General features: G+C 38.5%; 1 protein-coding gene across 3 annotated transcripts in view; it reads left to right on the top strand.

Annotated features, from left to right (window-relative positions):
• The window catches only part of bod1l1 (biorientation of chromosomes in cell division 1-like 1), a 35174-nt gene extending 10083 nt beyond the window's left edge, over window positions 1–25091 (top strand). For all 3 annotated transcript variants that reach the window (XM_012955728.3, XM_012955727.3, XM_012955726.3), the window contains 21 exons: window positions 769–880; window positions 1473–1593; window positions 2351–2423; window positions 2867–9452; window positions 10732–10772; window positions 11453–11540; window positions 12909–12967; window positions 13456–13507; window positions 14033–14091; window positions 14596–14680; window positions 15482–15543; window positions 16187–16259; window positions 17067–17110; window positions 18127–18196; window positions 18306–18349; window positions 19056–19095; window positions 19950–19996; window positions 20086–20167; window positions 20782–20911; window positions 21483–21608; window positions 23111–25091. In XM_012955728.3, coding sequence (XP_012811182.2) covers window positions 769–880; window positions 1473–1593; window positions 2351–2423; window positions 2867–9452; window positions 10732–10772; window positions 11453–11540; window positions 12909–12967; window positions 13456–13507; window positions 14033–14091; window positions 14596–14680; window positions 15482–15543; window positions 16187–16259; window positions 17067–17110; window positions 18127–18196; window positions 18306–18349; window positions 19056–19095; window positions 19950–19996; window positions 20086–20167; window positions 20782–20911; window positions 21483–21608; window positions 23111–23228 — 8112 coding nt within the window. In that variant the 3' untranslated portion in view covers window positions 23229–25091. The remainder of the gene's footprint in view (window positions 1–768; window positions 881–1472; window positions 1594–2350; window positions 2424–2866; window positions 9453–10731; window positions 10773–11452; window positions 11541–12908; window positions 12968–13455; window positions 13508–14032; window positions 14092–14595; window positions 14681–15481; window positions 15544–16186; window positions 16260–17066; window positions 17111–18126; window positions 18197–18305; window positions 18350–19055; window positions 19096–19949; window positions 19997–20085; window positions 20168–20781; window positions 20912–21482; window positions 21609–23110) is intronic.
• Window positions 25092–25969: the final 878 nt, after the last annotated feature.

The following is a 25969-nucleotide window of genomic DNA, read 5'->3' as shown; positions in this document are numbered from 1 at the left end:
GCCAACTAAGTAGATCAGGGCCCCAATTGTAAAAACCTAAATAGGACATGCCCACCTATGTCCCATTAAGCCCCAATGTTAGCTATATTGGGCATAATGTAGGGAACCTGCTAAGTCTACAAGCTCCACATTTCCTTTCTGCAAGAAGGAAAACTCTTGGCAATGGGGTAAAGTCTCGTCTGCCTTATAAGCGTATACTGTATATTTAATAGTAAGGGGAAGCACTTTCTTGCCGCTACATGCAAACCTCTCAAATATAAGATGTTTGGGTATACTACTATTTAAAGAGGTTCAAAATCTTCTGAGCATTTTTTTCAGTGAGATACTTTTTCTTTATTTTCAGATGTTTACATTATACTAGCAGTTCTATATGCTTAATATCTTGCTGTTCAGCAGTATTGTCACAGCTGTGGGTTTATTGAATATGCAGGCAGTATCTCCAGTGGGGCAATGCTCTGCGTGTTCTGACTTTTAGTGTAAAATATGATTTCAAGAGGGTGGTCTTTGGTCTGAAAGGAATACTTCAGGTAGTAGCTAGATATTTTAGCCCTAGATGATTACTGCAACTGATGTTATTCTATAAAGCTGTCGGGCTGGCATTTTATTAGGTTAAAATAATTGCAACTTTAGTTGTTGGCGCAGTTTGCTTTGCTTTAACTCAAGTCATTTTTGCCAGTTGAATCTCGGTAGGCAACCATGGGGTAACAAATACATCGCAATGATAAAAGCATCCCACACCTTTGCTTTTGACACAGTTTTTACTTCCAGGCAAAGGAAAAAGAAGAGAGACTTTTAAAAAGACAAGTGAAAAGGGAGAGACTGGAAGAAAAGCGTAAGCAGAAAGCAGCTGAGAAAACAAAGAACTTAAAAATCAGCCAAGGTAAGAGTGCCATTTTGATGTAGGCATGTGTTCATTTAGGATCAAAGCTTTTTTTTTTTTTAATTTTATTATAATCAGTTGGACATCCTGGTAGTTAAAGTGGTTGTTCACCTTGGAATTAACTTTTTAGTATTTTGTAGACATGATATTCTGAGACATTTTGCAGTTGGTTTTCAATTTTTTTTTCTTTTATTTAGCTTTTAGTTTAGAATCTCTCCAGTTTGGAATTTTAGTAGCTGTCTGGTTGCTATGGGCTTGTTTACCTTAGCATCCAGGCAGTGGTGTGATTGAGATACTGAAATATGAAAAGAAGAGGAGCTGAATAAAAATAAGAAAAAAAAATTGTAGCTAGCGGGGTCAGTAACCACCATGTGAAAGCTGTAGATAAAGCAGGCAAATAATTAAAAACTATAAAAAAAAAAAAAAAAATAATGAAATGATTGCTAGGAATAGGACATTCTATAACTTAAAGATGAACCAACCCTTTCAGATTAAACAACTTCTTGCAAAGCAGAAACTACTTTTATTCAAGACTTGTGTTTAAATGAAACATTAAGTAAATGATCTATATTCAGCTTTTTTTTTTTTTTAGGGAAAGCCGTGACTTCCAAACATGTCAAGGCAAAATCTACCAGCATAAAGGAGGTGCTAAAGGAACAAATGTTTTTAGAAAAAAAAGTAGCAAGGAGCAAGAAGAAAATAAGAGCGTCAAGGTATTCCTAATTTTGGGTGACATTCTTTTGCAATTTACAACATGTAGCTCGGTTTATAGTAAATGTATTCCTTTACAATTTTTCAGTTTGTGTAAGATTAGAGGGCCTTGCATAGGTAGCCAGACACATCTCTCAATTGTCTCCTGCACTGAAGTTATGTTCTATGATATTTTTATTTCACAGCATTGAAATGTTTTGGTTTTTACTGTGACCTAGTTTTATGCAAGAGAAAAGTAAATGCAATATGCTATTTGCATAAGTTTGTCCCTACCGCATGCATCAAATTTCCCCAAAAATGCCTTGGCCTTTGCTTATGTTGAAATTGCTGAGAGTAACTTTTATAAACTTTGATTGCGCTTTAAGAAAGTAAAGAGCTTTTTTTTTTTTTTTTTCCCCCCCTCTTCTCACCCCTTGTTCTCCCCCCCTTCTTTATCTTACCTCCATCTTTGCCCTCCTTTACTGTCCCCTAAGCTGTCTACCTTACGAAACTCAGACAAACAACTTAAGCGTATTATGTATGCTGTATTACTCGTGTAATGAATCACTTTTTTGGTTGACAAACTACCGGAAGGTAGCTGAATTCGCAAACCCCTTATCTTCTGTATTTTCTTTACTTTTCAATAAAAATGTTGGTTACAAAGAAGAGAGGGTGGAGCTGTGTATATAAATAGCACTGTGTATTTGGTTAGAATAAATATTTCCTTTCATGTAGGCAGTTGTATACATTGTCATGTGTTTGTTTTTCTGTTATTTACAGGAATGAAAAAAATACCCTGAAGTCAAAATCTGACCTTTTGGAAGAAGATATGAAGGATTCAATTAAAAATGAGGTAGTTGTTTGCATTATTTTTGTAAACAAATACTCAATATAAAAATTAAGCAAATGCCATGGTGCTATAATAAAAAAAAAATATATCCATAGTCATGAGACACACTCAATAAATGAAAAATCAAAGGTTGATTGTTAACGTTTTGGTCCCACTAGGAGATCTTTCTCAAGATATACAAACAGAATTTTCCCCACTAGGAGTCCAGAAGGTGGTGCACTCTGATTTAAAAAATTAAGTAAATGCTTGATACTCTAAATATATTAATATTTTTAATGTGTGCATTTATCCAGCCTGAAATTTAAGATACTGTTTGTTTTCTTGGGTAACTGAAAAAAAGAACATTAAAATTGCCATTGTTGTAGAAAAAAAAAACTAGAGCATTAGAACCAGGCTTTTCATTTGAAGTGATTGTCATTCATTTTTTTTTTTTTTTTTTTCTATAGTCACATGACAAAACTTTACTTAGTAAAGAAGCAAAGCATAATATTGGGCGGAGTGATAAGCCCTCTAAAGTAATAGCAGAATTAGCCGAAGAATGTAAAACTGATATTCGAACAGAAAAGGACTTTAAGAAAAGAACACCACTGGAAAAGAATGAGACAAATGTTGAAGAACAGCAAAGACAGAAAAGTGCACATAAAACTGAAAAACTGAAAAAGGAAAGCCATGATAGTGAATCGCCCAGCATGAAAGTGGCACAGAAAAAGGACCCAAAAATGCATAGAAATGAGCGTGAAAGAACTGTGTCAGAAGACAGGTCGTCCTCCAAATATAGATATAAAACCGAGAATATAAATAAAACAAATGACGATTCTGACGCTCAAAAATCTAAGAAAAATTCAAAAGATGACGATACCCCACATAAGCGTAGTCAAAGCAAATCCGGCTCTGAAGAAAGATCTGATCGAAAAAGTAAGCATAAAAGCGAAGGCAAATCTTCCTCTTACAACAAAGAGGAGAAAACATCTGGAACTGAGCATTCTAGCAAAACAGGTGAAAGTGTTCACAGAGAGAGTAAGCGAGAACGACGCCAGTCTGAGGAAAAATCAAGATCAGAACACAAGTATAAGCGATCACTTAGCGATTCCAGAACACACCGAGACTCTCAGATTGATTCAAGACAACATAGTAGTTCTCAGAAAAAGTCAAGGATCTCCTCTGATGATAAAACTGAATCTGATTTAGCACGCACAAATGCAAAGCAAGAGGAAAGCACTCACAGAGATAAAAGGAGATCATATAGTTGCTCAGAAGAACGTGTTTCTTTAAAAGTTAAATCAAAAAGTAGCGGCAAATCATCAAAACTGAGTGACCAGGAAGAGCCAGCACAAAAGAATGACAAAGATAAGACTTTATTGGAAAATTATGCTGAAAAATACCAAAAACTTAAATCTGAAGACCATGAAGAAGCAAAAGATGCAGTCACTACTCAGGCATCAAGTACTGTATCAAAAGATGTCAATTATAAGTCCAAACATTCAGGAGACAAAGAAAAGGAGAAATCTCGAAGTGACAATAGAGAACGTTCTTCTTCAAAACTCGATAAGAAGCATATAGGAGAAAATATAAAAGGTATAAGCTCAAAGCACAGCCATAAGGACTTAAAACGTAAAGGGGAGAGTAGTAAGCCAGATGACAAAGGTTCCAAAGTTACTGATGAAAAAAGAGCACAAGAAAGAAGCATTTTGGATAAAAAATCAAGTAAAAAAACCCCAATGGAATTTAAAGGGGAAAGCTCTAAAGGCAGTGTGACTTCTAAAAAAGGCTCAAAACTAGAAAATGATGGAAATGATCATGCCGGGAGAAAAAGAAAGCTTTCTTCATGTTCTTCTGACTCCAAAGATATGTCATCTATAATGAACGAAGAACTTTCTCGTGACAGTGTAAAATCTGAAAGAATATCCGTGGAAAAAGGATTTGAAACGGCTGAATCAGTAGCTGTCTCAGAGCCTTTATTTGAATTAAACAGCATTTGTCCTAACGCAAATGCCACCAGCATAGACGGTGGGTATGGAAAGGAGAACAGACTAAAGCAAGATTCTAGCATTAGAGGAGTAAATGCTGCATCAGTATGTTCAAGAATCTTCTCTGGTGAGCACAGTGAAAATAAACCTGTTGATGATTTCACACAGCCTTCTGAAGATGATACTAGGCAATACTCGGAGACTGCTGCTGCTACAGTAGGCAATTGTTCTGAAAGGACTCCTGTAACAAGTGCAGAATGTAGTACTCCTATTAGTGATGTTATAGATCTTCAGCATGTAAGTGGTGGTGAACATTTTGCTCTTGAACAGACGAGTCCTAAACCAGAATCATGTGTTACCATTAATTCTACCTTTTCTCCTGTTGATATATCGACTGAAATAACAAATGATGTGATTTCAACAACTGCAACTGGTGAAACTGATGCGAATAAGGAGGCAGTTAAAATAAAGCACACAAGCTCTGACTGTGATACTTTGGCAGTAGACAATATTGTTACTGGAAATGATGTTGAAGAAGTTATGCAGATAACCAGTGATAACGATATGGCAGAGAATAATTGCGAATCAGTTGGTGAGGAGAGTGTATCAGCTGTTGGAACTTGTTTTGTTCCTTATAGAGAAAGCAGTACAGACAGTACAATTGTGGAAACAAGTTCCGAAAGAAATGATATAGTGGTTGCTGAACTGAATGAAAGATATGCCTTTCCTTCATCTCGTGCACAGGACAGAAATATGTCTGAATGTGAGGATACGGCAACCTCATCCTGCTCCACAATTGAACATACAGAGAATGTGTCCCTCAGAGGAACAATTATTTATACTAACAGTTTAGGTGAAAATTCCGCAACATCAACAAACGTACATCTGGATAATGTTATGGCCACAAACCGTAGTGAATATGCAGTAGGTGTTGGTAATAGTGGGGAATGCACTGCCACCACTTCTGCTGATTTTGAAAATTTAGGTGAAGCAGACATCACAATGTTATCAGAAAATAGCTTTGAAGTTGCAACAACTTCCAGTGTTAGTACAGCATGCTCCCCAGAGAGAAGCCGGGAAAGTGCACCAACTTCATCTCAGAGAGGAATCGGCGCTGTACTAGAAGCAGAGGCTATTTGTGATGTATTATTGAAACCTGCAACTTCATCAGATGGTAATATGGCATCTTCGGCTGGCACCCCCAAAAATGCAGCAACATCTTCTAACAGTCAAGAAAGTGACACAGAAAATGGTGACGTAAGTGAAGCTACTAAATATTTCACAAGACATGCCGCATCCTCTTCTGTCAGTGCAGAAGACAACGACGATAGATTTCCAACCTCTGAAAATATCATTACTCATTCAGCAACCTCTTCTATCCATGCAGTTGAAAATAAAGCTGCCGATTTGATTTCTGAAAATGACTCCATAAATGCAGCAACTTCCTCTTACAATGCTTTGGAAAAAGATTCTCTCTCAATTCCAGAAAATGTAATGATGCTTGCAGCATCATCTTCTGACAATGTGGAGATACATGATGATCATTCTGGGTTAGTTGCAGCAACTTCATCTGACATTGCAGCTCCACTCTCTAACCCAGATGGGGTTTCTCATGATATTGGTATAATAACACATGCATCAACTTCTTCAGATGTCCGTGTAGATAATGAGGTACTCCAGGGGTCTGACATTTTTTCAGTAAATGCAGCAACCTCCTCAGACAGCACCGTGGAAGACAATGGTATTCTTCAGGGCTCAGAAAATGCTCATGCACATGCAGCAACCTCTTCAGATATCATTGTAGACAACAGTGGCGCTCTTCAGGCCTCTGAAAATGTTCTGGCAAATGCAGCAACCTCTTCAGACAGTTTAGCAGAAAATGTTGTTCTGGAAGTCTCAGAAAATGTTTTGTCAGCAGCTTCCTCAAGTAGTGCAATAGATAGCAGCAGAATATTACATTTTGAGGGTTCTATTTCTTCAGAAATTGACAATGAAAATGTAGCCGCTTCATCCAGCAATATAATGGAAAGCAGTTTAGCCGATGCTTCTGGTGTATGGTTGCAAAATCCTAGTGGAGATAATACAGCAAGTTCTTCTGGTTATTTAGACAGAGACTCCAGGTTTCAGCATAACACCATACAGTTTGGTAGTGCTGAGGAAAGCAAAAATGTTAGAGCAACATCAACTACTCTGAAAGACATTGGTGTGAGTGAAAGATGTTCTAGTGTTATATCTTCAGGAACTCATGTTGTAAACTCCTCAGACTCCCTTGTAATGGACAGTAGCACTGAAGTTTCTGTTATTAGTCAAGTGGACGGCGGGGATGCAGCAAGCTGTTCAAGCAGTGGTGCAGAACAGGGTCATGAAGACCAAAAACACGCAGACCACCTCAAAGAGAGAGAAAATACTGCCTCATCAAGCTGTGCATTAGATAACAGTATAGAAGATATGTGTGTTGATCCTGAAGTACCAAGCCAGAATGGAAGTGATGAAGCTGCATCATCCTCAAGTTCTTTAAATACTAGTAGTGTTCAGCGTTCAGGTCATAAATCCTCATTAAGTCCCAACAATATAAATGTTGCTGCATCTTCAAGTGTTGCAATGAACAGCAGTAGTGATAGCCTGAATTTTTCTGTACTATGCCCTGGAAACAGTACTGATAATGCTGCCACCTCATCAAGCAACATAACCGTTAGTGGAGCAGACTGTGTCCTTAGCAACAATACACTAGCTACAACTTCTTCAAATATTTCAATGGATAGCAGTACTGGAGAGGACCTAGAGCTGGATACTGAAAAAGCAAGTACTTCAACATCCTCAAGCACTTTATTGAATAACGACAAAAGAGCACAAGATATTGGGACTGAAAAAGACAGTATTACAGCTTCTTCTAGTACTACAATAGAAAACTGCCCAATTGCAAATGAAGAAACTGCAGGTAGCTCGTTTACAGTCAGTGGGAATGCAGCCACTTCTAGTGATACAACTTCTAGTAGTAAAAACAAAAATACAAGTACTCCTGATATTAATACTGCTACTACATCCACAGTTATAGCAGAAATACTTACTGCAGATGAGAGAACTGAAAATGTAAACATTTGTTGTGACATCAACAGTGAAGCTACAGCAGCTTCTTCAAGTAACAACATGGAATCCTCATCTGGTAGTGTTGGAGGGAATGCAACATCTTCAGATTATATGATGGATAGCAGCTTAGAAGGAGAAAATGTGTCAGAGACACAGAAAAATGAAGAGGCTGCTAGTTCTTCCGGTCTGTCTACTAATATAAGGCTGCAGGAAATCCAAACTGTGACAGTGGGCAGCCAAAATCTTGAAGATGCAACTACTTCATCCAGCACAGAAAGAGCAAATACTTCCTTTGTCTATAGCAGCAACAATAGTGAAAGTAATGTTAGTTATCATAATGTTGAGGCTACGGTTGAGTCAAGCTTTGCATCATCACAAAGTGACATCGACACATCTGGTACTTCAGAAGAGACTTTGGTGCTAAGTGCAAGTGGCAAGAATGCAGCTATGCATCCTGTACTTAACTCGGATGACAATGTAAATCAGGATTATGAAAGGGCCGATGAAAAGGAAGATGCTGTGAGTAGTGCCAGCTCTCAAGAATATAAACTTTGCAGTAATGCTCCTAGGCAAAATATAAAGCAAACAAGAGATGGAGAAGTTGATGGAGCTGTTACCAGTGGTGGCGCAGAAGTGAGTGAATCGGCTATGGCTCCTGAAAATTTCGAGACATTTGATCATGTGACTTGTGCAAAAGCTGGGGCAATTGTTGATGACGGCGATGTACTTCTTGTCCCAGTGGAGGATACCCCTGTCTCTCATACTAGCAGAACTGACCCTAGTGAAGAAAGCTTGGTTGCTGAGGATACAGAAAACAATGCTTCCTTTGAGAGTGCAAATTGTGAGACACCAGCAAGTATAGGTAACGCCTATGAAGCCGAAACACCAAATGAGCAATTTACATTAGAGGAAGGGGAAGGTGCTGTCACCAGCACTGGGATAACAGAAGAAAGTGATAGAGCAAAAGTGAGGCAAGACATAAGAAAAAGTGATAGTTCCTGCACTGAGGCTGAAATTGAACCTGGTGGCCATGCTATGAGCAGGCAAGAGGTGACTGATTCGAATGCCATTACAGAAGATGATGAGAGTGCTATCACAAGTACTGGTGCAAAAGAAGAGGAAGAGGAGGGTGAGGGATTTGTAACTAGCACTGGAACTGCAAGTGAAGATTCTTCATTCTCGTCCGGCACGGATGAGAATTCTAATTGTGCTCAGATGTTTAATTTCAATAGCAAGGGTCAACCTATAGCTGTTAACTCTGAAGAGAGGAGAGAGCCGAAAACTAACCATGAACTTACTGAAGAAATAAAGAGTGCAGTTATTCTAATAACTACAGAAGGTAGTGAACCGAGCATTGCAGGCAGAAGTACAGAAGAGAATAATCTTGAAAATGCCTTATTGTTAACTCCTGATGGTTCTGCTGTACTCTCTACAGCAGAAAATCCACATATGCAAGAAAATAACCAGACGGCTGAAATGGAAATTGATACATCTCAACGTACTGAAGAGATATTTGAAGTGGAGACGTGTGTGGCAATACATTCTGCTGCAGATGATGAGACAACTACATTAAATGCTCAGGGGCAAAATCTTTTGACATCTGAAACAAATGAAGACAACCTGAGAACCTCAGCTGGGGAAAATTCTTTAGTGGACGCTGCTTCTCATTTACAGGAGAATCCGACTGCAGATAAATCCGTAACACATGATCAAGAAGACGGCAACCTTAATATTTCCGAACAAGTCCCTTCAAATGATGAGCAAACTGTTGTAGACAACACTGTTCCTAATCCCACTATTAAACCTGAAGATTCTCCTTTAGTATCAGTATCTGAATCTATACCAAGTAATACAGTGCCTTCCGGTGGTCTGTCAGTTGATCATGGTCGCAGTTTCTCTGATCATGGTTCCATAAACAGGGAGGTGGTAGAAGAAACCGAATCTCGAGCTCCTGGTGTTAGAAGTGTTCATTTTGCAGGTAATTTTAAAGCATGTTTATTTTATCGTTTTTTTTTTTTGTGTGCTTTTGACATTAACGTGCTTTTCTTATTTTAAAGGAGAAGGAAAGCTTTATCAGAAAGGTCTATGTAAATACAGCCATAAGCACTCACAAACGCTCTACTTTTGTATAAACATGTTCTTTGGTATCAGACTTCCTCTTTTAGAAAAGTCCTTAATTCCGGCAGGAGTCTGCACAGTCCTCTCCTGCTCTTCCCCCCCCCCCCCAATCGGAATGTGTAATCTGAGCTACAAGCAGCGATATCTGCAGTACAGAAGCTACTGAGATTAAGCTAAAATGGCAGCTGCTGTCTTAAACAGAGGGAGCTTCTAGGGCTGTTTACTCAGGTATGGTAAAGCTTTCTGCAGAATAAATATAGCGTTCTAACTTGCATTTATGTGGCTGATCTATTGTCCATCAAATGGCAAAATGCCTTTTAAGCTTGGTCCCAGTACCTGCCATTTTAGCTTGGTCTTAGTAGCTTTCGTGCTGCAGCTCTAGGGGCTGATAGCTCAGATCACACATTCTGATGGGAGGGTGAGTGAATACTTATGAATTCTTATGGGAGGAGGGAGCAGGAAAAGAGAGAGAGGAGAGAGCTGCGCAGACTCCAGCAAGAATGAAGGATTTTTCTGCGAGCGTGTTAGATACTGAAGAACATGTTTACACAAAGGAGACAAGAAATCCTGTGTTTCTTTTGATAGAGTGCTGCGTTTCTGTGAGTGCTTATGGTTGTATATCAGACCTTTTGATAAAGCTTACTTAGTTTTTACCGTTCCTTCTCCTTGAATCCATTTTAGCTAATGATCTGGTATATCTGTAAAGGTAAGTTTAAATAGCTGCCCCTCAGTGAAGTGATCTGTGGTATATGGCCAGCTATATGAGGCTGATACCCCACTGGAAGATTAGTCCCTTGTAGTTAAATTTCTGCTACCACAGATGACTAATCTCCCCGAAACAAGTAGTTTTTCTGAAGTCATGCAAAATTTTCTCCAGCCTGCAACTTCACGCCATTTTGCCAAATAAAGTGGCTTGTATGCGCTTATTGCCAGTGGTAAGGCATTCCGGGGAGATTAATTGCCCGCGGTAGCAGAGATTTACCGCAAACAAATAATCTCCCTATGGGCCATTGCCCAAACTGGCAAAATTTTACTAACTCTGCTTTTTGGCAGGTTGTTTAAGTCTAACAATGACCTGTTCTGAATTAATTTGTAGCCCATATTTTGCCTCTAACTGTTCATTTATTGCATTTAAACAGATGAACTGGTGGCTGATGTTTCTGGGAATGATGCGTTACAGGTAAATGTTTATAATCTACTGTTTTCATGTTATGCTTGACCCAACCCCAAACACGGCGGCATACAGTGGTGGTGCATTATATTTACTTATCAGTCCCCTCAGACACACCTAAGAGTGGCAGTATACCGGTATGGGATCTGTTATCTGGAAAATTTTTATCCAGAAAGCTCCAAATTACAGCAAGACCATCTTCTCCACTTTAATAAAATAATTCCAATTTTTAAGAATTTGTTTTTTCTGTAATAATAATAAAACAGAACCTTGTACTTGACCTCAATCAGAATATAACTAATGTTATTGCAGGCAAAACAATCCTATTTGGTTTAATTTTAAACTTATTTTTTTTTAGTAGATATAAGATATGGTGATCCAAATTATGGATAGATCTCTTATTCCAGTGGGATCAATGTAGGTGTTAATTTATTAAATCTCTGGCTTGGAGGCAAGTTTTGGAAGCACAGAGACAGTTTTACTCCAAGCAGAGCCTCCTGCAGGCCAGCAGTCCCCATATGGGGCTACCAAATAGCCAATCACAGTCTTATTTGGCATCTCCAAAGAACATGCTTGTGTGGCTCAACAAGTGAAGAAAGGTTGGGGATCCCTGCATTAAGATTACTTTTGGGACACCTGTATGTGACAGTTGACCTATATTGCTTAACAAGCATTGTTTTATGGTTTAGGACGAACAAGAGAAAATTACAACTGAGGAAAAGGAGGAATGTTTGGAAACAACAAGTGGTAGTGCAGTCCTGGAGAGCAAAAATCAAGGCAAGTAACTTTATTAACAGGAATGAATGTAGACAAAGTAAAGTAAGTCATAGGCAATACTATTTCTATTATAAAAACGGGGCCATGGACCTTGGTTTGTTTTACGTTCAAAGAAGCCCTTGGTGACTACTTTTGCATCCTAAATTGCAGCAGCAGCAGCATCATCTACTATGGATCAGCTTCATTTTACACCTGGTAAAATAACCATGCAATATTTTATATTAGTATGATACATGTGTCCTGCAGTGCCAGCTTACCCTCTAGTATTTGTAGTAGTGTTCCAAAGTGTAAAAGTGCGCTGACTTGGTTGTCTGTATCTTAGGGACTTCATTGTTCGCAAATGATTTTAATTTCTTCTATTTCTTCTGGCACACAAATGAACTGTGTTAGTGAACCTTAAACTAGGAATATGTTCTTACTTGTCAATTATTTGACATTTTGTCCCTAGTAATAACACAATAACAAGTGGTTTCCCATGGTTCAGAAGTGCATTGAAATAATACGGTCTTTCATCAGCAGGCTGCCAGTTTAGGCTGCATTCAAATTTGCAGTCACGCTCCCCCTTCCTTAGAAATCCTTAGCCCTTGAAAGAAAAGTGGAGTCACTTTACTCTGCTCTTAGATTAAGATTAGATTAATTGATGAAGTGAAAAACATTTTACTTCAAGGGGAACTCTGGCTTCTGGACCAATATTAGTTAAAGAGCCCCACACAACACAGAAACCCCTAATATACCTATCATTGTAAACTATATGAATAAATAAATACCATTTTTAAAAGCTGCAAAACGGTTCTTTCTGCATCACTTGAAATTGAAGGAGGGACTAAAACTTTGATGTTACAATGCAATGATGAACTGTGATGTTTCTTATTGACATCACGTGTGCAGGGAATTGTGGGATTAGCAGGAGGCAGGCTCAGGACAGGCGACTGCTGTTGCTTAAAATTATGTTTACTTTTCAAAAAGCTTAAGTTGTGTTTGGGTAGGATTTCCCTGTAAAAGCCAGACACTGCAGCTGGTCTGATTTCAATTAATTTCCTTCAAGCTTAATCATTTTTGTTTGTAGGTAAATGTTTGTGTACAAAGATATGTATGAATATTCATGTTCACTTATACATGTGCATGTATGAAAGGATTTCTTTTTTTGACTGCATAAACTGTAGTCTGTTTCATTGCACTCATGCCCTATATTTCACAACTTAATACTTTGAAAATGCCTCTTTGTATGTATGTGTGTATATAACTGTGTGTTGTCCATGGATGAAATGACCTGGATGGTTGGGAGAATCAAAGGTATTTTTCATTTAAAACCTAGATAGCAGACTCTCACTCTGCATGTGGTTTTTAATCTGATTTGTTTTTTGTTAGATGAGGATTCTGTTACAGCTGAAAGCGAAAATGATGTAAATCCGACAAACAATCAAGAGGTAAGGAGAGATTAAAATATATCTTTCATGCCACAACACCACCCCACCTACACATCTGCTTTTGCGAATGCAGACAATATTCCAGCTGACCTGGTACACTGGTTAGAATGTAACCTATACAGCTTCTAAGGCATGTCTGCTGTATCATCTAAGGGCAATGGCACATGGGTCGATTTGTCTCCTATAAGTCTGCACTACCGGCAGTGACAAAACGGCCTTAGTTTTCTTCACACCAAAAGTGTAAATCGCCAGTGGGAACATACAACAAAAATAATCAAAGAAAAAAGCTATTTAAAGTCTTGGCTGAGGCCCATGGGTTTTTCCTGGTATTGGAGGACTCCTGGAAATTAGTTAATGCTAGGCAGTCTGTTTGACATTGAGGGTTCGGGGGGTTCTAATTGCTAAATAATAAAGGGCTAGGATGTGTTTTTTTTATTTTTATTTGGGCTTTAACTTTAGTGTTTGGTTTTTTTTGCTAATTTATACAGGAAGAAAAAAGTGAAGCAAGTGAGATTTCCCTAATGCAACCACCTGAAACAGGTACCTCGCACATTCAGTAAACGTACTTTTGGCTTTGGGGGGAAAAAAGGGTCCAGTTTATTAATGAAAGGAAAATTTACTGATACATAACACATTACAGCTCATTGAAAATGTGACAAATGATTTTTGCTCCAACACCATAGGCATCAGGGATTAAGGATTCAGATTTTTTAGTGTTCAGTGTTGCTAGTAAGCTGTGCTGATTGATGCCCCATAGGAAATAAATGTGTGTGTTTGCTCAAAGCCTGCTGCATTATGCCTTTGCACAAGTATATAGAATTAGTGATTATATCAGGCATGTCAAACCAATCACTGCACCATGAGTTTCCAGTGAGCTCTTCAGTTTCTGGCTGCCAGGGGATGCTGGGTATTGTGCTGTAACATTTGCACTGTTATTTGTAGGCACAATAAAATAGGCACTAGCAGTTTGGATAATGACTGCCGCATTTCTAGTGGAGATACACAACAGAGGTAATAGAATGATCAAAATATTTTGGATCCAATTCAGACATTGCTGTTTTTTAGGGAGTTCTGAAAGTGAAGCAGTATTAAGACAAGCACACGAGTCTTCTGATCTTGGCAAGGTAATTGTGCATGCATTTTTAAATTGTATTATATATGTATTTCTTTGTGAACATTAAACAAAGTAAGGGTTTGAGCTTATATAGTTAAAATCTATGGCGTATTCCATAGGTTTCCTATAAGATCACGTTTTATAGATTTTTACACATTGCTGATTTTATTAAAATAAAACACCACGGAGTTCTCTCACATAATGAATATTAGTACAGGTATAGGATCCATTATCAAGAAAGCTCCTAAATATGGGAAGGCCATCTTATATAGACACAATTTAATCAAATAATTCAAATTTTTATAATATTTGACTTTTTTCTGTGTAATACATCTGTACTTGATCCCAGCTTAAATATGATCAATGCTTATTGGAGGCAAACATTCCTATTGGGTTAATTTTTATATGTATATATGTAAAGAAAATATTGTGCAAAGTGTTAATTTTTTTTTTTTTCTGACAAGTTATAATAGTCTTACTTGTAAAATATATTTTATTTTTTTTTTCTGTTCAGGGCCAAAGCTTTGTTGAGACGACAGACTCAAACACTTCAGAAGAACAGCAATCCTCAGAACAAAATGTACTGGAAACAATTAAAGGTATTTTAGATTGTTCAAAGGTTGTGCGTTAAATGACTTTTCATTGACTTTCAGTGCACTGGAATACCTAGCAGCAATTCCTGCATTTCACAAACTGCATGTATGTTGAGTTGTAAGGCTTTGATTAGATTAAGTACTGGTTTGCAGAATGTCTCTTACTTTGTATGCCTTTACCATTTAAAGGGCACCTATCACCCCTATATCGTTTCCCCATCTAGAGGTGCTGGCTAATAGAGCCCACACTCTAGATAGGGGAAAAAAATATTTAAAAAAATAAATAAATAAAAACTGCCCCTGCCAGCGCTGGGCAACTTGCGCCGGGAGTGAGAAAGTTATTTCATGGTTTATCACGTGAAATTTATAGACAAGATTCAATTTAAGGGGAAAAAACTTTTCTCCTCATGTGACCCAGCAGGCCCTGAGATGTGAACATACCTAGTAATAGGTTACCAGCTATTCCTTCTTTATTAGGAGATATTAACAGTGTTGGAATTGCACAGCATTCTGTCTAAACTGCCTCCAAACACTGTGTGAAGGCTGATAATCTGGTGGTTTTAGCCAAACTGCCTGTCCATATTGCTCTGTGCATGGCCATATTAAAAAGCAATGGCTGATTTTTGACAGATATGGTTATTTAATCTGTGTATTAGGTTTAATAGAACTTTTTTTTTTAAGCAAATGTAAAGCTGTATTGGTCTAGTGATAAGTGATGCTTTTAAAACCGTAATGCCCTATTCATCAGTGCCACTGATGTAAGCCAGTTGCCAAGTAATGTACTTATTTTGTATATGATCTTTCTAGATGAAGATGTGCCAAGAGAGGAAAAAGCAACTTGTGAAACCTCCGGTCCAGAGGCACCAGAGGTAAGTTGAATAAACTTTTTTTTTTTTTATTTCCTTAGTTAACCTTTTCTATGTATGATTTCCACATCCAAAAAAAACAATATTGAACATCCACTACAGTTTGGATGAATGTTTATATCAATGTCTGTTTTCCTTTAACTGATTGCATTTTTCCGATTCGATCTGTATCCATGGGAGACTGAGACCAATGCTGAGCACACACAAAATAGATCCTGAGCTTATATTTTATCATCTTGGCCATGGTGCAAAGCCACAGGAAGGAAGGAAGGGTGTTTGTTCAACCCAGTGACATTCTGTGTATGAGTTTATTGTTTCTGATGCTGCAGAGCCCATCAATGGGTGCGTCGCTTTAAGTGATCTCAAAATTGATTAAAGATATGCCCAAAGTCTTACCCCCCCATATGTAATAAAAGGCACTAAGTTTGCCCAGGAGCAGTAACCCATAGCTTGCCAATAAGATGTTTGTTTTAAAACAGGTGACCAGTAAATGCTTCCTGCTGATTGGTGGCTATGGGTTACTGCTCCTGGGCAAACTTACTGCCTTTTATTACATAACCCCATTAGTCTCTGTTATTGCTGGCTAAGTCTCAGTGACCTCTTTTGCAATTGTTACCAATATGTATAAACTTAATGCTTTGTGTAGGTGCCGTGTTCAGAAGAATCTTCTCCAAAGGTGAAAAAGCCCCGAGGCCGTAAGAGTCTTGAAAAACTGAAAGGTATATTGACATGTAAGGTGCAGACCCAAAATGTTGTAAATGTAACAACTATACATGTAGTTATCCATATGTATTGGCAGCTAGATATAGCTATTGAAGTGTGTGAATAATATGTATGTGTCTCTTCTTTGGTAAAGCGGTTAAGTTCATGCATGGGGTCTCTGCTATTCAGAATGCCCAATTGAGCATTTATAAGGAGTCCAGTCTCCAGTGTCTGCCTCTATCCATTTTTGCAAGGTCATGTTTTTTCCTGAATAAAATGCCTAATGGGCCCATAGGCCTCAAACGACTGCCAGACACTTAATAGGCTTCATATCACAGATGTTAGGGCAGGCATGACACTGCTGACGTGTATATGTATAACATATTTTTTTCATTGGGATTTGCTGTGAATTCTACCTTGTCTATCAGTTCAATTGCACAAGAATGTTAAATACTATCTGTACCAGTGGGAAAACATTTGACTGTCATCATATATAAGGGATGGGGGGGATAACTCCAACTATTTCTTGTTTCTTCCTGCTTTTGGGGTGCTTTCATTCCAAAATCTGCCAGGTGTTTAGGGGAAGTTAGATCCCATTTATGCCTGTTACCTTTATATGCAGGGCAGCACTGGCATCTTCTCTGCTGGTAGAGAAAACACCCATTAGCCTAAATAGCATTAAGTAGAAGCCGGATATAGCTATGGTACAGTAAGCTCTAACTACTTATCTTTCATCTCCCTGCTTATCATTCAGCATATGTGAAACAGGTATTCATATGTTTGCAGTTTTAGAACTTATTTGTTCTTTCCATTCTCTTCTTTAGAAGAAAGCCTTGCTAAGGATAAACCTACAGAGGAAATCCCAGAGGTATGTTGCCCCAGTTAATGTTTCCTTATCGTTATTGTTGTCCAGTCTGTTTAACGCTTCCTTCTGGTAAAGCAAATGCAAATACTTAAGCTCTGGAAGAATTCTAAAAGTTAGCTTAGTTTGAATATATCACTGTCTTCACCTGCAAATGTGGGATGAAGTAACTTTCTGGCTGCATATTGTGTGTCTGTGCCTGGTATATTTGTGTCTAATTCAAGAAGGATATTACAGGACTTAAAGAGGTGGTTCACCTTTTATGTTTTAGTTTTAGTTTTTTCAATTGATCTTCATTATTTTTTGTAAAGTTTTTGAATTATTTGCCACCTTCTTGTTCTAACTCTATGCCGCTTTCAAATGGGGGTCTCTGACCCCGGCAGCCCTTATTTGGCACCCCCCAAAGGACTTTTTTCATGCTTGTGTGGCTCACCAACACTTTTTACATCTGCGTGTGACTCACAAGTAAAAAAGGTTGGTGATCCTTCATCATCCAAAAAGTTAACTCATGGGTAAACAACCCCTTTTAAAGGAACAGTAACACATAAATATTTGATAACCTTATTCACTATAAAACATCTCTAATAATAGGCCTACCCTTTTCCCCCTTGTCGTTTTTTTAAATGCTTTATTTAGAATTTTAGTCATAAACTGCTCCATAGCAGCACGGCGAAAAGGCAACGGGTGCTTGAATTTCTTTGTGCACTGACCCGGAAATTGTCTTCACATCAGAGGACCTTCAGCACGTAAGCTTTTTATCAGCTCCTGCCATTTAAATTTCTGATCACGACCTTACCCCCCCAAACTGTCCAAAGGAATAGAAACATAAATTTAAACTACAGGCGCTGATAAAAAGCTTACGTGCCAAAGGTCCTCTGAAGTAAAGTAACAGTGCTTAATTAAACCCATTGCGTTTTGGTGACCGTAGTCTCTACTGTCTGTAAATATCATTGCTGCAGCTCTTTTATTAATGATGTGTAACAGTGTGGCACTAACAGCAGCTACATTCCTTGTTGTTTTAGGAACCCAAGCCACCAGAAAAGAGAAAAAGAGGACGGCCTCCAAAGAAACGGCCTCTGGTTCCTGATACAGGTTGTTATAAGTTGTTTGTTTGTTTTTTTTGAATACTGTGTATTTAGTAATTTAGTCCTAGCAATACTTTTATGAAAGATGATTATAGCTGTTTATTATTGTTTTTCAGAGTTGTCAGTAAAGGAGAGTTCCGAAGAAGGAAAAACGTCAAATGTAGGTTAATCAAATACAGCATTTGTTTTTTCAGTGGTATTGTTCTATGTATAAGCTTAGCTACTGCAGCAATGCAATGTAGAAATCTAAAATGCCATACAAGATCTAGCCCAAAGATCCCTATTGTTACCCTTCCAGGTATTGTCATTAGCCTAACATGTAGGCCTCTGACTCCCATTAGGATACAAAAAATCTGCTGAGTACCAGGAAGGTATGCATAGGAGTTTGGGAGTATATTATATGTTCTATAGGGATACTGCAAATGTGAAAGCTTACAGCCCTCAAAACGAATCACATTTGATGTATTAAATGTGTATCTGTCAGCAGCATTCAAAATAGGCCCTGGCATTTCAAGTACACACCAGCCCAATAGATAGTGACTGTCTATGGCATTTTACAGGTGCCCCTCTGGCATTTGGCAGAATTTACCGATGACCAGTCAGGGCCTGTCTATCAGTCATAAACTAATGCTGTTGGAAAGAGCAATCTGCAGTATTATATGTTTAAGATCATAATCAATGATTGAGTTAGTATTTATGAAGATGTGATGGTGCTGAGATAAAGTTCTGAAACTGTTACACATTTATGTAATGTGGATTCATTTGTCTAAATAGATTTAGGAGAAACAATTATAGAACTGCTTAAATTAAAGATTTCCGTCAGTGTTACAATGCATTACAAAGTTTTCTTTTGCATTTTCTTTTAGGCACGCCTTCGACAGGAAGAAAGCACTTCTACAAAGAAAGGTATGTGCATACCATTGTCTGTTGTGTTATGGGTTTCTCTACCTGTATTTCTATTCTCTGGGAAACAATGACCATGCTTTTACATTAGGCTTATTTAAACCTTTGCGGTACATTGACTTGAGCCACAGATTTGACCCATCTCCCCTAAATGACAAGCAGTAGGGCGGCCTTGGGGGTTTTTGTCCTCTTATTTAGGCTGAGCAGCATGTGATGCTTTTAGCTGAAAAGAACATGGATTTGTTTACTTAGAAATGTATTTCTAAAAATAGATCATAGTAATGCATTGAGCTGGTTATTGCTTTTTGACAAGATGTTGTGTATTATGAAGCTTTTCTTGCTTTGACACCTCTGTCTGCCATAAGTGCAGTGTTGCATTGGGATGCCAGGGGCCCACCAGGAGAGAGAAAAGATTTTGTGGAAAGTGATCCTGTGGTCTAAGGTTTCCTGGTGGGCCCCTGGCATCCCAGTGCAACACTGCACTTATGGCAGACAGGTGTCAGAGCAAGGGAAGCTTCATAATACACAGCCATACTCTTCTTCTCATCATTGATCCTTTGTTCTCATCGAGAGAGGGTTAATGACCAAGAAATATACAAGGCTTAACACCTGGGCTTACTGGGTGTTTCCCTTGTGCCCTGGTGGGCCAGTCTAACATGGAGCGCTGCTACCATTTTGCTATGGGAAGCAGTCATGTGTTTTCAGGTGGCCTTCCATAACAGTACCACAGTGGCTACAATGCTCCATTATCCTAAAGTACTTTGAGCCAGCAGCCTGCTAATCTACAATCTGCTCTGTCAACCAATAAAGATAGCAAAGAGAAATCTAAACTAAAACTATTTTGCCTCTTTTAACAGATGTGCGTACCTTGGAGAAGACTGAGCAATGTCAGAAAACTTCTGATGTAAGTGACTCTTCATGTTAACTTTATGATCATGCTAATTCAGAAGGCTTCACCGGCTAATGTTGCTCAATTCTTTGCTCGTACTTTAGGTAAGGTTGGAAGATAAAAGTGGGCAGACTGTTCCCCGGAGAGGAAGGAAACCAAAACGTTCCCTCAGCACTTCAGAGAGTGGTAAAGCCTTAATAAATGGGGTTTTAAACGGATAGTGCTCTCTCTTATGGAATAAAGCCCTTGACTTTCTTGTAACAAACAAATTGATTTGTGTGGGGCATTATTGTGCAGCAGTGAGGAGACATCCTATTGACTTTTGTATAGGTTTAAACCTCAGCCTCCCAAATATCTAATCAGTGTTCATTCCTTTGTTGATCAGGATTGCAGACAAGGGACCCTTAGTTGTGGCCAAGTCAAGGCAAGACTTGCTCATCTGGCAAATTAGTCACCTGCGATAAATCTCTACTGGGGGTGACTCTGTAGGGCATTAGCGTTAGCCATCAAATATAATGCAGTTGCTCTGCAAAAGTCGGGTTAAGTAGTTTTTACATGAATACAAGGAGAGAGACTTCCCAGACCAACACCCATTTTTAAGGGGACAGGTGTGGGGGTGCTACACCCACATGGAAGTGGCTTGATTAATCCCCTCTCTTGTAGCTTACTGACTGGAGTCGGTTGCACTTTTATTGTACTAATATATTTTTACTTAGCCTTGGTATGCTCCCACAACCCCCCTTCTTGTGTATTTAAGTAGTTTTAATAGTTAATTTTTATTTTTTTTTTGCGCTACCTAGAACCAGAAAAAAAGCGGATGAAGTCTGTCTCTGAAGAGGAGGAGAATGCTGAACATACAGAAGACACTGACAATGAAGATGATCATAAAGGTGCCACAACACGAGCAGCCTCTCGCCTGGAAGCAGAGAGGTAATTCTTAGCAAGTTACCAGGGGCGGCAAAAAATCCTCCCCCCTTGAGCCACTCCAGCCCCAAGAAAGTAACTTGGGGGTAGGGGGCGCATTTCTTAAGCTGCCTTAGAGCAACACTAGGTGCAGGATCAATGTTGGCCTCAGTCTGCTAAAAAAACATTTAAAAATCAAATAAACCCAATAGGATTGTTTTGCCACTGATTTGGATTCATGCAACTTAGATACTATCAAGTACAAGCTACAGTGTTATTACAGAGAAAAAGAAAATCATTTTTAGAAATTAGAACTATTTGCTTAAAATGGGCTATATGGGAGATGGTTTTCCCATAATTTGGAGTTCTCTGGATAATGGTTTTCTAGGTAACCCATCCCATACCTGTTGTAACGATCTGCCAGCTGATGTTGCACAAAGCTGAAGAGGTGGACTACGTACTGTGTTTATTGGGGGTACAGTAAGGAATCTTGGGTCAGAAAGATAGCATGGCGCAATTCTATCATTTCAAGAAAAGCAGGTACAATTCAGAAATGTACAAAATGGCAACAACGCAAAATGTGCTTTTATATTTTCAGGAACCTGCCTCACAAGCCCACTACCCGAGCTGCTTCAAAGTTAAGTAGCCCTGAGCCTTCATCACGTAAGAGGCGCAAAAATAAAAATTCACTCGAATCCAAATCACCCAAAAACACAAATATAAGGTGAGTGGGAAATGGATGGCATATAGGAATATACTGGATGGCATATAGGAATAATGTTCCATAGAATGCTGGTCCAATATCAAGCCAAATACTCATTTGTATATTAAAAAAGTTTACTTGGAAATTTACAAGTTCTGAATCCCAAACTAATCTTGGATTTGGTGCATCTGCACTAAACATGCTAGGTGGTAGTTAAGAATTGCAGTCACCTTATTTTTCTATAACCCGGGTTTGTTTTAAAAATAAAACAACAAATTGTAATCCTGAATTAGGTCCAGTGCTGTTTTGTGTTTGCACATAGCCCTTGATAGGGAAACCCTTTTTTTTCCAAGAAATTAAAGAAAAATACAAGCTTCTCCAGGTATAATCCTTCACTCCTGCTTTTTGACAAGTCCGCATCTAGGACCCATTTAATCACACTACTGTACAAAGCCTTTCTGATGCCACTTCCCTTGTCCCACCCACGCTTAACTTTTCAGTGTCTGAAATGGCCAAAGAGGGGCCACATCACTAGTACAGAGAGCACAATTGCACTCTCAGAATTTTGACTCTTCTATGCAGATTTAAAAATTACAATTTCAGCTCTTTCAGCCCTGCCTATCATTCCAGGGCCTACCATTTCCCCGGGTATTTTTTTTTTTCTAATGCTTAAAAGGTGGTTAGAGCTTTCTAGGAAATTGTTGCCTAAACTTAAAAACTTTCCTCTTGGGAACCCCAATATAAATCTCTGCTAACAAGTTGGCTTCCCACATTATCATGGCATCAAAGTCCCTCTGAGCTGCCAACTGGAAAAGTATCTCTTTGCCAAGCTACAGGTCCTAATCCCTACAGGTAAATGGTTATGTCAGTGGAAGCTATAAAGGGCAGTAAAGTGGTGGGATCTATTAACCAGAATGTTTAGAACCTGGGGTTTTCCTGGGGTTTGAATCACTTACCTTAAGCCCACTAAAAAAAATATTTAAACCCAATAAGATTGTTTTGCCTCCAATAAGGATTCATTATATCTTAGTTGGGATCAAGTACAGGTACTGTTTTATTATTACAGAGAAAAGGGAATCATTTAACCATTAAATAAACCCAATAGGGCTGTTCTGCCCCCAATAAGGAGTAATTATATCTTAGTTGGGATCAAGTACAAGGTACTGTTTTATTACAGAGAAAAGGGAATCATTTAACCATTAAATAAACCCAATAGGGCTGTTCTGCCCCCAATAAGGGGTAATTATATCTTAGTTGGGATCAAGTACAGGTACTGTTGTATTATTACTGAGAAAAGGGAATTAAAAAAAAAAAAATGTAAATTGTTTATTATAAGGGAGTCTATTGGAGATGGCCTTCCTGTAATTTTGAGCTTCCGAGTAACAGATCCCATACTAGTTCTTACAAGAGCATTTAAAGTGCAGTACTTATGCCTCCGCTTGGCGGAATTGGAGAGGGAGTATGGTGGGCGCACATATTTCCAGTCGCACATATTTCATTTTGGGTGTTTTTCTGTATTAAAGGATGAAAACACAATTGTCTGGCACAAAACGTTGCCGAGAACCAAGTCCTCCTCTGGCGAAGTCTCGCGGGCAACAAACATCAGAAGAAATCACACCGAAGAGGGCAAAGCGCCAGTGATTTTGCTTTTGGTTGGATAAGAAACATTAGCAAAGTTAATTTATATGAATCCTACAATCTTTTTATTTTAATTTAATACTCTGTACAAAATGTACCTTCATAGAGTGCTTAGAATGTAAAGCACATGTACACTAAGATACCCCAAAAAGCATCAATGTTAATGTATTTAGTTGAATAGTTTGGGGGGTTGGTATTTAGAATGTAGGTGCTGCACTGTATATAGTCTTGTAATATAGTATTATTTAAGCGTATCAGGGAACACCCTTGTTATATTATATTGGACATGAGTGATTATTTATAAAGGGCCATTATTATGCATTCTCTATGAGCCTTCAACATGATATGTACAGCGAAGTAGAAATTTCTGATACACTTTTATAGTAAGTTTGTGCATTTATAAACCACCTATTGGCTGTTTCTCCAGGATCCTTCCCAACTATCTGCTTTGGCCTGAGTGTCTCATTTGGGGATTAGGACCTTTCTCCCCTGTACAGAACCTATGGGCAGGGCTCAGCAGAACCGCCAGGAAGCATTATGTATGAATATAGCCGTGCCTCCTGCCTGTTACCCATACTCTTGGTGAAGGAGAGACGTCCCCACTCCCTCCCAGACACTGGAAGAGGAGCAGAAGTACAAGCAGCCTAGAAGAACTTGGAAATTTCCAAACTCATTGACTCATTCTAGATTTATACAGTTTGAATTGTAATGTGTTGCAACGGGAACCATAAAATGTGCTTGCCCATATGTCACTAGGATGGCAGGTATGGTCAGCCTTCCAGGTGCCCTAAAGAGCAGCTAAGAAGTTAAGGTTCAATAGCAGCAGGGCTGATGTATGGGCAACAAAACCTATATATGAGCTGTGTTCCTGCCCTAGATACAGCTGTTTTAAGTTAGAGGAACAGTAACGCCAAAAAATAAAATTGTATCAAAGTAATTAAACTGTAATGTACTGCTGCTCTGCACTAGGAAGCATTTTGTGTTTGCTTCAGAGAAAAGGAGAATAGGCACAGGTTTCACTGCAGATAACAAACTCTGTAGAATACAGTGGTGTTTTACCTGTTATCTGCTAAGTAACCTGTGCCTTTTCTCCTTTGAATGTCTGCCCCCATGGCTACACAGCAGCTTTGTTTATATATAAACTATAGTAGTTCCTGAAGCAAACACACCGGTTTTATACGTGCAGGGCAACAGTACATTATACTGTAATTACTATAAAACACTTTCATATTTTGGTGTCACTGTTCCTTTATTGGCTGTTGTCTCTGCTCACATAGCAGCAACTACTGAGACTTGTCGCTGGAGAGTCCAGGCTGAGTTCCCCTTGATAAAGTTATGGTACTTCATTCATGTCGAAGTTTAAGAGTGAATATTTTTTCACAAATTAACAAGTTTCTTTAAAAGGATAAAATGTATATATAAAATATTTCTGTGAAATAGATTTTTTTTTTTTTCTTTTTAAAACTCCGTTGCAAGTTACAAATTGTGAGACAGAACCATTCACTTTAGATTTCTGTTCTGTCTAATTCATTCAAGTTGTACATATATCCCCATAAACAAATCCCTGTATAGTTTTGTTATGTATATATAATGTGTTTTGTGCATACATATTGCAGCCTATAAGCGAAGGCGTAGAACCCTGTAGGAGCAAATGAACATATTCCAGTATTAGATTTTGCTCTGCTTTAATGTTGCCAAATCATAAATTTCTTTCTGCTGTTGCTCCTCTTATTGCATTCTCTTTATATAATTTATAATCCACATGATACATTGTATTTTTTTGTTTTATTTGTTACACAGTGGATATTTTGTGATACATCTTAGTTTCTTACTTTTTTTCTACATAAAATATATACTGGTTCCAGACTTGCATTGGTACACGTGTGGTTGCTATATAGTGTGATTGTCCTACACTGAATGTCATGACGGTGGGTCAGCCCTCCAATGATTTTATGGTGTTGTGGCCCCAGAATCTTGGTGTAGAAAGGGCACCACTACACTAATATAGCGGGACTGCACCATTCATAATTTACATTCAAGCATTCTTTCTTGTCATAATCTTATACATTTAATAAATGCCACATGCAATGGATCCTCATTAAAAGATACAGGTATAGTATCCAATAATCATAATTCACTATAATTTACATGTCTTGAGATGGGGGGGGGGCTTTCTCTCTCATGTTTGCCTTAAGCACTAGCATAACTAGAAACCCATGGGTTCTTGGCTTTTGCGCCACTACAAACTTCCAAATGGAAGGAAGTTATATCTGGTACAGGTATGGGAGTCCCTTATCTGGAAACCAACTAATCTAGCAATCGAATCCCTTATCCGGAAACCAATTATCCAGAAAGTTCTGAATTACAGATTCCCATGAGGTAACTATGGGTGATGTTTGGTAAGATTTACAGAGGAATAGTGAATAATAAATTAGCTGTTTTTTTTTTTTTTATTGCTCACAGAAGGAATGCAGCACAAAACCAGCATGTCCCACCCTAATGATGTTCTAGTCTATAGCCTACTAAGTTAGCCAAGGTTTACCCTAATGCCAGCCCTGTTGAAACTGGAGAGCCTTGTCTCAATCTTAAGGCATTAGAACTGGAACCTCAAAGGGATGGTCTATGGCAGTGCTGTCCAACTGGCGGCCTGCGGGCCGCATGTGGCCCACGACCCCCCACTGTGTGGCTGGTTCTCACCTCAGATTCAGGCTGTAATCCTCCTGTATTGTTTAAAAATGTAATCC

This window comes from Xenopus tropicalis, chromosome 1 (genome assembly GCF_000004195.4).
Source record: "Xenopus tropicalis strain Nigerian chromosome 1, UCB_Xtro_10.0, whole genome shotgun sequence".
Taxonomy (NCBI): Eukaryota; Metazoa; Chordata; class Amphibia; order Anura; family Pipidae; genus Xenopus; species Xenopus tropicalis.
The sequence above is the reverse complement of the archived record's forward strand: the minus strand, read 5'-3'. Positions and strand labels throughout refer to the sequence as shown.